Here is a 14,111-nt window from a genome sequence, read left to right as displayed (position 1 = left end):
TCATGAACAATGGCTGCTAAAGATAAGGCCAGAAGGACACTTCTGCAAGGCGGCATCTGCTTTCTAATACTGGGCTGTCTAGTTTGCACTCAGGGTGGCATAAGCCATTCAAGTGGCTTCAGACTCCTATAGCCTCACACATATTTTAGGTCACTGATGTCATTGAGTATGCCCTGGGATCCTTGAACTCTGAACCACTCCGTTTAATGTCTGGAGCCCAAAGCCTGCAGCAGAGGGGCTGGTCAGTGGAGGATTTGGAAGTAGCTCACTTCGTGCTTCTTCATTCATGTAACAAACCAACATGCAACCCTAATCATTCACAGAAATCTTTCTGTTTTCATTCAAATATGTTCAAAATATTTTCCTTCCCTATTAGGGAGAAGCCAAGAAGTGTCATAGAAAGAGCATGGAGTCCAAACACCTAGAGAACCATCTCCAATCCTTCCTCACTGTGTGGCCTTGGGCGACTTCCACATCTTCTCAATTTCAGTCCCTCCCCAAGGGAGTGACACCACCAAATGGCGTAGGAATGGGTAGTGGCACCCAGGAAGTGCTCAAGAATCGGAGTCAGCCTGTTCTTGATCTTGTCTGGACTGTCATCCAGTGGAAGTCTAGAAAGTATTAGCACGATTTGCAATTGTCCACAATCATTTAACTCAATAACCAAGGGGATGTGCTCAGTCACTCACCTGTGTCCAACTCTCTGCAACCCCATGGACAGTAGCCCACCAGGCTCCTCTGTCCACGGGATTTCCCCTGCAAGAATACTGGAGTGAGTTGTCATTTCCTCCTCCAGGGGATCTTCCTGACCCAGGGATCAAACCCACCTCTTGCATCTCCTACATTGGCAGGTGGATTCTTTACCACTGAGCCACCTGGGAAGCCCATAACCTAGGGTGGACACGCCTTGTTATTTCTCCATTTTAAAATATGTCCATATGAAGAAGAGCAAAGTGACTCAGAAAGAGCAGAATCTCCAGAATCCGAGACTCTAACACAGACCAGGCAGGCCCATCTCTGAGATGCGCGGGCTTGGCTGCTATTGAGAGTGTAGATAATCTCTGAAATATCTAATGACATAGAATTGTTCAAACTGTCATATTCGGTAAAAATCTAAGTTTACAAAGCACTTTTCTGTATGACCCTTTAAGTTGTCTAATGTCCCCAGGTGGCCCTAGTGGTAAAGAACCCACCTGCAAGTGGAGCCCACAGAAGAGAGGTGGGTGAGCTCGATCCCTGGGTGGGGAAGATGCCCTGGAGGAGGGCATGGCAACTCACTCCCGTATTCTCGCCTGGAGAATCCCCTGGACAGAGGAGCCTGGCGGGCTACAGTCCATGGGGTCACAAAGAGCTGGATGTGACTGAGCGACTGAGAACTTTAAGTGACCTACTAGAACTATTTATGTACTGCTTGACTCTACTGGTGGAGTACGGATGAAATTTCTTTCTTTCTACTCATTGATACTTTCTGAATGGTTTAATGAATATTCATAACTTTTGCAAAGAAAAACAATTTGGAGAGGTAAACAAATTTTAATGTCTTTTTTTTTCTGTCTTATTGCGTCTGTGAATAGGAAGTAACAGACCTTGGAAATCATGTTTTTCTGGAAGTTGGGTAAGTGGTAAAATGATAGGCTTTAGGGTTCACCATTTTATGACTAAGACAGCAACATTATGAAGCAACTGCATTAATTAGAAACATCATGCTATCATGTGGACAGGCAAAAGTATCAGAAATCACAAACTGTACTGATGATGCTATATCGATCAATTGATCAAAAACTAAGTATCTACAAGCATATGATGTGGCCCCTATTCCCAGCAGCCTTGAGATGGTCTGCCAATTGTGCTGGTAGTCAGTCAGGTCAAGTGGAGAGAGAGCATTAGAAAGAAAAAACAAACACAAAGACAAACTTATAACACACAAACACACACACACCCACACACACAAGTTGATAATCGATAATTACCAAGCACTGACACCTCTTCCATCATATAAATATACTCTTATAAGTGGATTTAATCTTCAAATTCAGTAAATACATTTCATAGATTAGTCATAAAAGCAGTCAGTGTCCAGTAACAGTACACTTAACAGTATTAGCTAACAGCATACCTTCAACCCCAAATTAAACATCTTCATTCAGCACCTTTGCAGGGTTTGTCCAGCAGTTTCCTGTGTTTCCTGTCGCAGGACTGAACTAAACTGCTTGGGCAAAGAGGAGAAGGAGAGAACACAGTCTCCACCAGAGTCCAAGGTCACACCTCACTGTCCTCTTACCTCACTCTTTCTGCAAGTGTCACCAAGAAGCTACCTTATTCATTGAACTGCAACTTCAAGACGCAAAATCAATCCTCTTAAAAAAGAGTTTTAAAACTTTGAAAGATTTGGAAATAAATCAATACACTAAATAGAGAAATAAAACGAAGCATACTATCCCAAAGCAGATATTAGACTGTTACAAGAATATATAAGTGTATTTTACTCGTTGACATAGTGAATACAACTCACCTTTCCTCCACGGATTGTTGCTGAAATAGATCAGGCAATATGCTTGAACTAATGGGATCAGTGCATTACAACCATTACTTCCAAAGTGTGGATCAGATATTCAGCCAGTTGCCCTAAGATAAATATATGGTAGTCACACAAATATTAGAAAGTAAGACTAATCATCTGAAAACTACAAATAGTCAAACCTTTACTAAAAAAAAAAAAAACAACTTGCACATGGAATTCGAATGACGTATAATACACTAGAAGAAGGCTCCATTCCAAAGTTCTACCAAAAGGAATTGTTTTTACAGATGCCATGAGTTAATCAAATACATCCAGCATCGTCTGGAAAACTTAATAGCATGCCACAACTTAATATCACAGTCAACATGCATAACAGAACCCATAATTATTTTTGTAATAATCAGGCCAAAAGCAAAGAAATAAATGAAGCAATATAAAAATGAAACAGAAGAACACAAAGGAAAGTACCAGGAAAATGTGTATGATAAAATTGAAAATGCCTGAGAAACCAGTTTAAGGCCCTGAAGTCTTTTCTTTCTTTTATTTTTTTAACAGGAAAATCCGGTCGGTAGGTAACCCCTAAAATGCCCCGTGATCTGCACACACCTCAGACCTTCATTTTTTTCCCCCAGAGCACCCTCCCAGTAAACCAGGTTTAACAGAAAGTACAAGGTGTGCACAGAAGAGACAATCTAGGGACTGGGGTGAGGCACCCGGGGACCAGAGCCTCTGCTCCACCCCAGGCTCGTCTCCTAAGGGGTCACCCTTCTGCCTGCCTCTGACTCAAGCCCTTGGTGTCCGCAGCAGCTGCGGAGTAAAGTGCTGTGTCTGGAGCACGTCAGTCTGCACACCACGCAGGGCCTCTGCGCCTTCACTAGGCGAGTCCTCTGCCAGGGGGCTTCCAAAATGCAAATTAGACCTAGGCTGCTCAGATGGATGCGGTTTCCATCAAAACTAGTGCCAAACAAACATCTTTGATATGCAAAATGTCTACTCTAGTGAATATAATCATTCCTACATGCCCACCCCCCCAGGTTTTCCTCCAAGAGGTTAAAGCAAATAGCAGATCCATAAATGCTAATGTACTTGCTGTAAAGCTGAAGTCAGGGAGGGACAACAGTGAAGGGCATCAAATGATGGGAAGAGCCACGACCCATAAGATCTTGGGGAAAGTTAACATTCCATAGTCTTTAATAAAGCAAGACTATTATCACCCTCATCTGGAAGCATTTTGGGCGTTTATAGTGAGTGCATATTAAAAACACATTTCATCAGTAAATCTTCACATGCTGGACAGATTAGCAATATAATTTTTAGCTGGAAATTTTAAAATATCAAATAGAATTATGTACAAAGCACAGGCGCTTGGTTTTTACATACTTTCAACCATATTCCATATACAGTTAAGCCACTTTCAGTTCATAAAAAATCCAATCTGCATTATCTGTGATTTGGTATAGAGATTTGCTTCTTTTAAATATAGCCTAAGATTTATATAAGCATGCACAATTAAGTGAATAACTTAACATAACCAAACTTAATTTTGGTTAAGAAAGCAGAATAAATACACGTTGGTTTTATGGGGGCCCATTCTAACTGATGAGTTTGTGTGGCTCCTGCTAAGGGAGCAACTTTGATCTATTTTTAAGTGGTGAATAATCTGCTCACAGGAACTGGTACCTGTGTACATGGGTATTTACGTACAGAGAAAAGACCAGAGTTAATTCTCTGACAACATTTGTTTGTTGTTCATAACTACTCTCCCAAGAGTTTTTCTTAAGAGCAGCAGAAGTGAATGCAAAGGAGGCTTAAACCAAATCATGATTTGCCCCTGGTGATGGTATTTTGCACTTTCAGGCCTTTGTTACCTGCAAACTCCAACAAGTATGGTGAAAGGGATGAGGCCCATGTTACCTGCAAACTAGGTTCCTGAGGGCACTTAGACAAGACTGAAGCACCTGGGACCCTCTTATGAGAGAAAATCAAAATGGCTAATTCAAATAGCAACTAACAAGTTACATCAACTCATTCTATGCCGGGATCATGGAGACAAAATGAAAAAAAAAAAAGCTCTGTTTTAAAATCATTCAAGGAGACACTGGAGGCAGCAGTCTGACTAGTGATGTATCTGAATGTGCCGTCCAACAATCAGAAACAGTAATCCAGCTAGCAGGGAGAAAACAATCCCCGCCGGGGCCAGGAAAAACGACCAGCCGTACAGCACAGAGGGGCTGAAATCCAAGCAGTCTCTCATTTTCATGTGTCTGTAGCTTTCCATGTCAGCCACCGCCTGGACCCAGATGACGTACAGCATCACCACCAGGGAAAACAGGACGCCTGAGGGGACAGAACAAGACACCTTTAGCCTTTCTGAAGATGTCTGCCCGAGCGTGCTAGCAGACCAATCACACGCCCGGTGATAAAACTGTGAGAGGGCAGTTTTAGCTAAGCCGCCTACTTGGTGCCAGACCTGCTACTGCACCTTCCCAGGCACATCACTTATCTTCAGTGTCCAGGGCCCTGGGGGCGAGAGCTGCAGAAGAACGAGGACGGTGGCTGACCTGTGCTGACCGAGCGCGTACGTGTGCCAGGGCCTGCATGAGGTGCTGGCCAACCCTAGAGTCAAAGGCCCCTTGCGCTATTGTGGAGGCCGCTTAGTCATGTCCAGCTCTGTGGGACCCCGTGGCCTGCAGCCCCCCAGGCAGGAATCCCTCTGTCCATGGGATTCTCCAGGCAAAAAAACTGGAGTGGGCTGCCATTCCCTTCTCCAGGGAATCTTCAGGGATTGAACCCAGGTCTCCTGAAAGGCTGGCAGATTCTTTGCTGCCTGAGCCACCAGGGAAGCCCTGCCTAGCAGAATTTACTTTCCAACATTTATCCGTCTTTATTTTATGTCTCGTTTGTGATGAGCACCGTTATATGTTATTTCTTTCAACATGTACAACATACTCATGAAACAGGTACTCTGAACCCCTAGTTTCAAGTTTATGCAAACTCAGCTGGTAGCTTTCCTAGCTGATTTTTAGTTCAAAGTCTTTCTGACTATTGTTACAACAATGTAACATTTATAATTACAGCTAACTGGTGCTGTAGTTAAATGTGACAGTGAAAACAGAAGCCAAGTAAGATAAGTACCAGAAAAAAAACAGAGATGGGAGCACTGAACTAATATAAAAGAACACACGTGACTCCTTAACAAACTTTCTGTGGATTTGCGATCAAGAGCCTTATTAAATAAAAGAAAGGAAGAAAGAAAGGAGGGAGGGAAACTACTAAACAGAAGGCAACATAATTTATGACCCATTTCAATATAAAACTGCAATCCACCTATTCAAAAATACTGTTGGGATTATAAGGGCAGAGAAGTGTCATAGTGTTGGACCTTGGACTTTATCAAATAACATAACAGAAGAGCTTTATGAATGTGGAAATCTGAGGCTACTACCAGGCACATGCGTTTCCATGTGACTGTTACAGTGCGAGCAGAAGGAGGTGGTACCACTGCACTGAGCTGCAGTCTCGAGAGCTGCTAAGTTGATGCATTCCTGAATGAGGGACAGGTCCCCATACACGAATTTGTCCCAAAGCAAAATATACGTCCAGTAGTCATGTGTGGATATTGAGAGCTGGACCAAAAAAAAAAGGCTGAGTGCTAAGAATGGATGCTTTCAAATCATGGTGCTAGATAAGACTCTCGAGAGTCCCTTGGACAGCAAGGAGATCAAACCAGTCAATCCTAAAGGAAATCAATCCTGAATATTCACTGGAAGGGCTGATGCTGAAGCTGAAGCTCCAATCTTTTGCCCACCTGATGCGAAGAGCCAGCTCACTGTAAAAGACCCTCACACTGGGAAAGATTAAGGGTAAGAGGAGAAGGGGGTGGCAGAGGACGAGATGGTTGGATGGCAACACTGACTCAAAGGACATGAGTTTGAGCAAACCCTGGGAGACAGTGAAGGATAGGGAATCCTGACATGTTGCAGTTCACAGGGTCGCAAAGAGTCAGACACAACTTAGCAACTGAACAACAATAAGAATATACCTGAGGTCACTTGTTGTTTCTCCAAAAGTTCAATCTAAACTTGTTAAGGATCTACTGTACCCTTTGAATGAATGAACTGAACTATCGGGTATAAAAGCTCCACATTCTAATTGCTAGTCTGTCTGGAAGGTAAGCACCACCTTGTGATCAGGAGCAGAGGCTGGGAAACATGAAGAGAAGAGAGCTTTTAACGTGGGTTACAAGCCTAGCCATCCATCGCTCTTGTGGAGTTAACCATGTTCCTAAAGTATTTAGGTGTCCTCACCCTCCTGGGTCATCAATTTCATAAAGAATCTTGAGAAGAAGGGCCCACACATTATGTCAAAGTATATCATCACCAGAGCTGAAACTTTACCCTGATTGTGATACAAGCTACAGAGTTGTGAAGGGTCAACACAATGGCTTCACTAATAAGAACCATCCTTCACACTGCCTTCTGAACGTGAACGTAAACACTGCAGCACAGAATAGAGCAGTCTAATCACTGCACGACAGCTGATCAGAAAGCAGCAGTGAAGCCGGATCCGGCCAGCAAGCTTCTCGCAGAGCCACGCCTCAGACTGCGACAACAGTATGGTGAGGCCATGTGCTGTCTAGCAACTCTGAGCCTCTCAATGCATTTTTTTCAGCAAATACACAGACAGTGTGCTCTGCTAATGTAAAGGTGTGGCTTGGTCATCTGCATACCCTTTGCCTTATGCAAACACATTGCAAACCATTTTTTATTATTTGTTAATATATATATATATTTTTAATTTTCCTTGCATCACATGATCTCTTTTGCTTTCAGGTATTTTTCTTTAAAAAAATTTCCTTGGTGAAAAACTAGTAGCTTTATACATCTTTTCTTCAAGAATTGTAAACTTACTGAATTTAGACCATATTTTTTAAGTATTGTAGGGCCTCCCAGGTGGCTCAGTGGTAAAGAACCCGCCTGCCAATGCAGGAGACATGGGTTCGATCCCTGGGCCAGGTGGCTTCCACACGCTGTGGAGCAGCGCAGCCTGTGCACCACAGCTACAGAACCTGTGCTTTAGAGCCTGGGAGCTGCAACTATGGAAGCCCGCGTGCCCCAGAGCCAGTCCTCTGCAACCAGAGAGGACCCTAGCAATGAGAAGCTCTCACACGTTACTAGAGAGTAGCTCCCGCTTGCCACAACTAGAGAAAAGGTCCAGGCGGCAGTGACGACCCAGCACGGCCGATAATAATAAACAAATAAATAAATAAAATTATTAAAAAGTATTGTAGGACATCATGCAGACGACCCATAATAAGGAAGAATTCAGTTACATTTAATCATTGCTGTTTTTTGAAGAGCAATTACATCCTGAAACCAATGAATAATAGTGGTTTCTATCAATACAGTCTTGTTCACTGGTTGGAGAAATAGTCCATTTACTTCATAACAGATCAGCTTATGATTATACCCCTGGGGTAAAACAGTGCTTCCCTACTCTTCATAACCCATTACATCGCCAGTGTCGTGTGTGTGTGTGTGTGTGTGTGTGTGTGTGTGTGCTTGCACGCAGACAGACAAAACAGAAGGAAAATTAACAAACAAACATGGGGAAACTATCAGTATTTACACCAAAGGCCAACAGATTAGCTAATATGGCAGCAAAAAGTTATGACGGGGGCTGCATGAAGTTAAGTAGCTGAAAGAAGAGTCAGGAGACTATTGCTTCCAGCGGGACTGATCATCCACATACATATATCAAGGCGAACTGGAGTCAAGTTCTTCACTCCTGAGAAGGGAGTCACTAATTTGAAAAGGGGGGAAAGCTAGAATGAACCCTATGGTGTTTTTTAGAATTGAATGTGTTGGTGTGAATTTGTGGTTTTAGATAGATGGATAAATGAATGAATATGGAGGCAAATGTGTGCACACACCTTTGTGCGTTTGTGTACCTAGCTACACTTCCTGGCTGTTCCCTGTGAAAGTCTGGGAGCAACACCACCCCAGTTCCACGGAGCACACTGGGCATCTAGATCTTGGCTTCTAAACAGGGGTTCGGGGCATCTCTGAGAAACAGTTGAGTCCAGCCTGGGACAGAAAGTACAAGACGAATCTGGAACATCATGTTATACCAAAAAAGTACAGATGTGCTCAGAGAACAGTGTGGGCATTCAGAAAACACATCTTGGGGCTTCTCCTAGCCAGTTCTAAGAACATTTGACGATTAAACAAATAATGATAGAAGCCCATTACATCTCATCAAACAAAAGAGGGATCCAAGAGTCCACAGAGATATAAATAAGCAAGTGAATAAATTTTAGTAGGGAGACGGGAATGCCTTTCATTCAGAATGCTGACTTATAAATACAGAAGGAAGAGCTGAATCAGAAATCACCGCTCAGCGATCATTTAAGTCAGAATTAATTCAGGCAAGAAACAAAAATGGATACTAAAACTAGTGGATGAAATTTAGATGGGAAATAAATGTTTATATCGGCTCAGAGTCTCTTCCCACAAAATGCGTATTAGTCGTAAAGAAAAAACATCAACGCTACAGTGAAGAAACCAGGCAAATCCCACTTTACTCAAGGGATCAAAGTTGGTAAAACCAGGGACATGACAGGCTGGTGTCACTTACCACTTCAAGAGATTCAGTGAGAACACAATGTAACAGCTGTGCGGCTGCAGCAAAGGGAAGAACCTAAGTCCAGTACTGGGCAAGCATCAGGCAAACCAACTCAGGAACATGCCAGAAAACCACAGCCCTGCACTCTTCGAAAGAGCCCCGCTCATGAAGGTCAAAGAAGGATTTATTCTGGTTTGATGGATACTCAGATGACACCTCTAAACACAGGGCGTGTTCCAGGGCTTGATTCTTTCGCTTTCTTTAATAGGCATTGTTGGGAAAATTACCAAATGTTCCCAAGGGAGTCTCCAGGTGAAGGGGCTTACCATTTCTCTGTAAGTTTGAAAATATAGCAAAACAAGAAACCAAATGAATGAGAAAAAAAAAAAAAGTATGGTGGAAGTGTGCGGCTACCTGTGCTGGAAAGTGAATGTGGTGGGGGTGGGTGGGAGGAGAGGATGTGTGTTCACACCCAGAGAGATGCATCTCCTATTGGTGGGATATTGTGACTGTTGATGAACAGCAGCATTACTGATGTATGGATCAAGAATGTATGGATGTGAGAGGTGGACCATAAAGAAGACTGAGTGATGAAGAACTGATGCTTTCAAACTGGTGCTGGGGAAGACTCTTGAGAGTCCCTGGGACTGAAACGAGATCAAACCAGTCAATCCTCAAGGAAATCAACCCAGAATACTCACTGGAAGGACTGATGGAGAAGCTGAAGCTCCAATACTCTGGCCACCTGATGCAAAGAGCCAACACTTGGGAAAGACCCTGATGCTGGAAATGATTGGGGGCAGGAGGAGAAGCGGGCAACAGAGAATGAGATAGCTGGATGGCATCACCTACTCAACAGACATGAGTTTTAGTAAATTCCGGGACATAGTAAAAAGACAGGGAAGCCTGGCATGCTGCAGTCCATAGGGTCACAAAGAGTGAGACATGATTTAGGGATTGAACAACAACAATTATTAATTTGGTCCACCCACCAAGTGAAGCACTAATACTATGGAAAAATCTTAACTACAAAAAGAAATTCATAAAAACATAAGCAATAGCTGTCTGGAGAGACAAGTGTATTATATTGTATTAAACCCACTTGCCACAGTGATTTTAGAAAGTATTGCCAATATTTAGGTAATAACTGTTTTAAATGAAGTTATATTTAAATTAGGTTATACATTTTGAAAGTGTAATTTATCTCCAATTGAATTTTATAATTTCTATTTTTTGAAGTCTAATACAAATTCATAAAAGAGCTTACTGGAGGCATAATCAAAATATGGTCCCAAAGCCCATGAAGCTTTGTGATCATAATAAAACAAATAAACGGACAAATAATTATGGCATACCACGAACAAGGCGGGTTTCTTATTGGCCGTGTGGTGAGGAGTCATTCAAGCTTATCACTATGCATAGTTTCTGTCACAAATGTCACCAATGCAACCTGGAGAGCACTTTTTTTGTACAAAGGTCATTTGCTGGTCTAATGTCTTTAGTCAATGAAGCCTATGTATTGGGTATTATCTATCAGATTTTTCAAATACTACTTTTTTAGATTGGCATGATAACTTCCGACACTAACACCCTTTATATTCAATACTCTGTACTTTTTCTCTCTCTCCCTCTCCTTTTTTTTTTTTTTTTTTTTAATTTTTTGGCCATTCCCCTTGGCATGCAGGATCTTAGTTTCCTGACTAGGGATTGAACCCACATCTCCTGCACTGGAAGCGTGGAGTCATAACCGCTAGGCAACCAGGGAAGTCTGAATACTCTGTACCCTCTTGTGAAACAACGATTGATAGATAGAGAATGATTGTGCATGTATATCCATATCTACTCATAAGTAGTGAGGGGTTTGATCTGAGAAGCAGTTTCATTTAAGGCCAAGGAAGGGTCTGCTGGTGGTAACTGAGTTTCAGGAAGTATTTGGTGGTTGAAGAGCACAGGGCTGCAATCTGTCTACCCAGGTTCAGGTTTACTGCTTAGAAAGTTTAAACTTTAGTAGCTGAGCAACACTGAGCATGTTTCTAACGTCTCTGTGTCTCCGATTCATCACTGGTAAAATATAGATGACGCAAGTGCCCACCGAAGAGGGCAATAAGAGAAAGGAACAGAGGAAAGTGCTCCAGGAGCAAGATGCCCCAGACAGGACGAGCACATAGCCAACACTGAGCTTTGGCCTACGCTCTTGCTGTGGCTAGAAACATCATCCTCTGAAACCTTCTGACGCGTCAGAGCTTCTCATGTGACGGGACTATTTCAGGACGGGCCAAGAGGCAGGAGAAGCAGCTTGCCGTGGATTCTCCTTTCTGAGACTTCATGGAAGCAGAGAGGGAAAAGGTGGTTTCACGTGTCTGCCCGGGCCTTGCTGGAATCCTCCACCAGGTGGCGCCCGTCACCTCACAGCCCCCGTCTAGGGGATATTTCAGAAAGCGCATCAGGTGAATCCAGACTGGTGCTTAGTCGTATTAAGGACGTTTTCTGTTTCCACTGTCCAGTCAAGCAAGCCTTCTTCCCCTCCACAGCAGCCCCTTGGTCACAGGAAGCAGAGATTCCTCCTAGGAAAATCCAGCCCGTGTCGATCTGATCATTCAGACAAATCTATACCTCACGTGCTTCTCTTCTAATAAGAAAGTGTATGTGAAGGGGAAAAAGGCCTCAGAAAACACATAACATAATCTAGTGAAGAAAGCAATATGCCTTGTCCACTCAATGCTAGTTATTTTCCAGCAAATGAAAGTTTGGGGAAAGGGTGTGGAATGAAACAGAATATTTGCAAACAAATTAAACCCCTCACAGTACCCAGTAAACAGTAGATGTTAATAGTCCACGTACTTTGGAGAGGAAAAGGAGGCAGATGGAAACACACTCTGCCCGTCCACCTTGGCAGAATTCACTCCAAACCAGAGATCCTATTTATAGGCCAGAAAGTCTTGTCACCTGACATGTTTAAGACTCCTCAGGCTGGAGGTTAATTATTCAATGCATTCGTTTGCAGGCCTGTTACTCTAGTTCTCAGCTCAGACACATCTTTTAAAAGGGGGTGGGGAGCATTTACTTATCCCAGTTTCAAATTGAAGCTTTTTTCAAAAACGTTTCACCAAAGCTATTACTTACTGAGCAGGCTTCTCACATCCTCGATTCACCTGGGCAGGAGTTGACCACAGTCCAGATGGTCCCCAGCAAGGATGGTGCAACCAAGGCTGGGGTGGTGGGGGCGGGGGTGACTCCTCTCTCCCCCTCACACCCACCTACCCTCTGCAGCCGTCACCTGGCTCAGAGGTTAAACTGACTGTGATGCGTCCTTTCTGAACTCCTCTTCTGGGTACTTGTCCCTTCACTTTAGTGCCACATACAGGCAGATCTTATTTTACTGCCCCTCACTTGACTGTGCGTCTCAGATACTGCATTTCGTAGCGAAGTGAAGGTCTGTGGCAGCCTGTACCGAGCAAGTCTGTCAGCGCCGTTTTTCCACACACCATTTGCTCACTTTGTGTTTCTGCGTCACATCATGGCCGTCCTCACACTATTTCAACCGCTTTTTAGACATAACGGTATCGCACACTAATGGATTACAGCAGAGAAGGGTCTGGAAGCAAACCCAGCACCTCTGTGAGGCGCCCCTGTGTCTACCACGAAGACTCCCATTCAAAACCAAGAGAGGGCAAGTCTGATTCTAACAGTCTGTGCCACAAATCTCAGCTGAGAAGCAATGTGGAGGAAAAAAGCAACTTTCAAAGATGCATCTGAGAAAGAAAAGTATTATGACTTTAAAGTACTTTTGTAAATAACAACTCTTCTAAGCTCTTCCCTATTTAATACCAGCCAAGGTTGACTCACTCTGGTACTTGATATTTATAAAAATTTAAAAAAAAGTCAGATTGAGGACATTAAAATTCCACATGAGAATAGTATCAGAATCCAACACGATGATTTTCCTAGACAAATCCCCAAATGTGACAACTGAAGATGCAAAGCAAGTGTACAAAAACAGGTACTTTTAGAAACATAAGAGTCACTGGTTCCTCTGTTCCTACTTAGAAGGCAGACCTGTACACCTGCAACTCTGGACTGAGCACAAGGAAAAGCTGAGCAGCCATTCTGCATTTCCGGAAAATCCAAGACACTAATTCTCCTTCAACAGTACATCCACCTGACAGATCAGCAGTGCCTACTTAGTATTCATGACTATTTCCCTCCACCGCCCACCTCCAACAGACCGGAGCCCTGAATAAAATGCTCAAGTCCTGTACTTTGGTATATATTTGGTTCCATACTGAGAAGTTATGCTTTTGATTTTCTCTGAAAGCCCACTTCTTGCCTGCTAAGAAGATAGAAGCGTTAGCAAAGCCACCGGCAGGCCCTCCAGGCCAGTTTCCCTTACGGGGAGGTCCCCTCAGCTGCCCCCGGGTCAGCGGCTATTTATAGTCTGGGTCTCTCACTACAGGGACTGGAGAGGGCAGGGGCACTCAGAGAGGTGTGCGTGCCTGTAAGTGGAGAACGCCTGCCTCCAGGCCATCAGCAATTCTTCCCTGAGCCCTCCTGCTCTTGGTCTGTTTCCTCCACACTCTCCTCCGCTCTGACTATTTGGCTTTATCTGGAGGAAGATGTGAGGAGCCGGGCATGATCCCCGAGCCTCCTGTGAGCCACGTGTTTGGTCTCAGCCAAAGGAGAGTGAATACCCGACATACGTCCCTGGGATTCTATGAGCTACTTTTTCTGGCATTAAAGTAAAAAAACGTCTCCTGCAGTATGCATCCATCACATCTGTGTTTTCTCTAGAAATGAGTGTGGTTCACCATGAACTACTACAAATTCCACTGACCTTTTAAAGGAATAAGAAAACACATCGCAAACCCGATGTGCTTCTGAGTCAGTTTTACCCTCTTGTAGAAGAATGTCATATTCCCTTCACATCCACTTACCCCCCTGACCCGTTTTAAGGGGCTCCCATCCCTAC

General features: G+C 43.5%; 1 protein-coding gene across 2 annotated transcripts in view; it reads right to left on the bottom strand.

Annotated features, from left to right (window-relative positions):
• The window catches only part of TMEM182 (transmembrane protein 182), a 92,335-nt gene that overhangs the window by 40,471 nt on the left and 37,753 nt on the right, over nt 1-14,111 (bottom strand). The window contains exon 5 of one of the 2 annotated variants that reach the window (XM_052649832.1): nt 2,679-4,858. The exons of the other annotated variant lie outside the window; for it this stretch is intronic. Within the exon in view, the coding sequence (XP_052505792.1) occupies nt 4,638-4,858 (221 nt within the window). The 3' untranslated portion in view covers nt 2,679-4,637. Of the gene's footprint in view, nt 1-2,678; nt 4,859-14,111 lie in introns of those variants that run through there. 2 annotated transcript variants of the gene reach the window in all.

This window comes from Budorcas taxicolor, chromosome 11, assembly GCF_023091745.1.
Source record: "Budorcas taxicolor isolate Tak-1 chromosome 11, Takin1.1, whole genome shotgun sequence".
In the NCBI taxonomy this organism is placed as follows: Eukaryota; Metazoa; Chordata; class Mammalia; order Artiodactyla; family Bovidae; genus Budorcas; species Budorcas taxicolor.
The sequence above is the reverse complement of the archived record's forward strand: the minus strand, read 5'-3'. Positions and strand labels throughout refer to the sequence as shown.